General features: G+C 56.1%; 1 protein-coding gene across 1 annotated transcript in view; it reads right to left on the reverse strand.

Annotated features, from left to right (window-relative positions):
- Nucleotides 1–509: 509 nt before the first annotated feature.
- LOC115529101 (N-acetyltransferase 16) overlaps nt 510–2,310 on the reverse strand; it is a gene marked incomplete in the record, with an annotated part of 8,490 nt that continues 6,689 nt past the window's right edge. The window contains 2 exon segments of the mRNA XM_030337586.1: nt 510–762; nt 1,167–1,516. Coding sequence (XP_030193446.1) covers nt 534–762; nt 1,167–1,516 — 579 coding nt within the window.

The following is a 2,310-nucleotide window of genomic DNA, read 5'->3' on the forward strand; positions in this document are numbered from 1 at the left end:
CGCAGGACATTGTACCCACGCCCAGCTGACTCTTCAGAACGATTGCTGCATCGATACTATTGTTAATTACGAGTAGGATTAGGACACCAACGTAAAAACTAATCAGAGAAAGCTTTTTGAAGTCACGTATGTTAGAGCGCTGGACAGCAGCGGCGTGTGATGCGACGCTCGTTAGTAGTTAGTTAATTAAAGCCCTCTCACGAGTCTAACGAAGCCTTGACACATTGTCCTCCCTCCCCCCTTTCAACAGCAACGTTTGTCGTTCTTTGTTTGTTTCGCTCGTATCGCTATCCACCTTCTCATCGCTCAAAAAGGATAAAAAAAAAAAAAAAGAATGCATATCTCGTTAAATCTTCTCCTGCGTCGTGGAATCCATGAATCCGTTAAATCGGAAAACACTTTTCCTCCTCTCCTCTCTCTCCGCCGTTGTCTTCTTCTTTGTAACATTTCTCCGCTCCGTTTGGCTCCTCCTCCTGCCCCCCCCCCCCCCCCCCCCCCCAGGGGGCGGGGCGCTGGGCTGCCCGGGGGCGGGGCTACACCACGTCGCTCTCCACCACGCACTGATCCGTGTACTCCTTCACCAGCTCCACCCGCAGCACGCTCCTGCACAGCTCCACCATGGGCGCCCAGAGGGCGGGCTCCAGGAACAGCTGGCACATGACGCTGCCCCGCAGGCCGGCCGTGTGGCGGCGCAGGTGGGCCAGGTACTGCCGGCGCACCTGCGACAGGTCCTTCCCGAACATGTCGATGTTGAGGTAGTACCTGGGTCGGGGCGGAGTGGGGGGGGGGGGGTCGGGATCGGTATCGTGAGGTACGGACGCATCTATCTGTCTGTCTGTCTGTCTGTCTGTCTGTCTGTCTGTCTGTCTGTCTGTCTGCCTGCTTGCCTCTCTGTCTGTCTCTCTCTGGTTTAATGTTCAGCAGAATGTTCCCGATCTAACTCTGGTGTATTACGTTAGATACATATTCTTTACAATATAATTATAAACCGACATATTTGCCGTGTATCTTTCGTTGCTCGGTACTTTTAACTAATTACCACTGTTGTGTAATTTCGGTTGTGGCAACGAAACACAGAACCTCAAAACAATCCGTTCAACGGCCTTCTGCTTAACTCATCCCAGCCCAGATGGGGAGGCTGAACCCGCAGTGGGGGGGTGTCTCACCAGTCGTCCCCGATGGGCACCCTGATGGGGAAGGTGCAGAGGCTGGCCACGCTGGGCGCCTCCTCGTCGTCCACCACCCAGTCGATGTCCTTCTTCAGCAGGACGTCCATGTTGCTCGGCAGCAGCTTGTAGGGCTGCCAGTCCTGCACCACGGTGAGGTTGGGCAGGACGCGGTGCAGCAGGTCGGTGCCCAGGTACAGCCGGTGGATGGCGGCCGCGTCCAGGTGGACGGGCGGCGGGGGCGGGGGCGGGCCGGTGGAGGAGGCGGAGCTCAGCTCGGCGCCGTCCGGCCCCAGCTCGGCCAGACGGAGCTTCAGGTCCTCGGCTCTGAAGCGTACCAGCAGGATACCCTGGAGGGGGCGAGAGAGAGAGAGAGAGAGAGGTGGTGAGAGAGAGAGAGAGAGAGGTGGTGAGAGAGAGAGAGAGAGAGGTGGTGAGAGAGAGAGAGAGAGAGAGAGAGGTGGTGAGAGAGAGAGAGAGAGAGAGAGAGTGAGAGAGAGAGAGAGAGAGAGAGGTGGTGAGAGAGAGAGAGAGAGAGAGAGAGGTGGTGAGAGAGGTGGTGAGAGAGAGAGAGAGAGAGAGAGAGAGAGAGAGAGAGAGAGAGAGAGAGAGAGAGAGAGAGAGAGAGAGAGAGAGAGAGAGAGAGAGAGAGAGAGAGAGAGAGAGAGGGTGAGAGAGAGAGAGAGAGAGAGAGAGAGAGGTGGTGAGAGAGGTGGTGAGAGAGAGAGAGAGAGAGAGAGAGAGAGAGAGGAGAGAGAAGAGAGAGAGAGAGAGAGAGAGAGAGAGAGAGAGAGAGAGAGAGAGAGAGAGAGAGAGGTGGTGAGAGAGGTGGTGAGAGAGGGAGAGGTGGTGAGAGAGGGAGAGGTGGTGAGAGAGAGAGAGAGAGAGAGAGAGAGAGGTGGTGAGAGAGAGAGAGAGAGAGGTGGTGAGAGAGGGAGAGAGAGGTGGTGAGAGAGAGAGAGAGAGAGGTGGTGAGAGAGGGAGAGAGAGAGAGGTGGTGAGAGAGGGAGAGAGAGAGAGAGAGAGAGAGAGGTGGTGAGAGAGGTGGTGAGAGAGGGAGAGAGAGAGAGAGAGGTGGTGAGAGAGAGAGAGAGAGAGAGAGAGAGAGAGAGAGAGAGAGAGAGAGAGAGAGAGAGAGAGAGAG

This window comes from Gadus morhua, chromosome 17 (genome assembly GCF_902167405.1).
Source record: "Gadus morhua chromosome 17, gadMor3.0, whole genome shotgun sequence".
NCBI lineage: Eukaryota > Metazoa > Chordata > Actinopteri > Gadiformes > Gadidae > Gadus > Gadus morhua.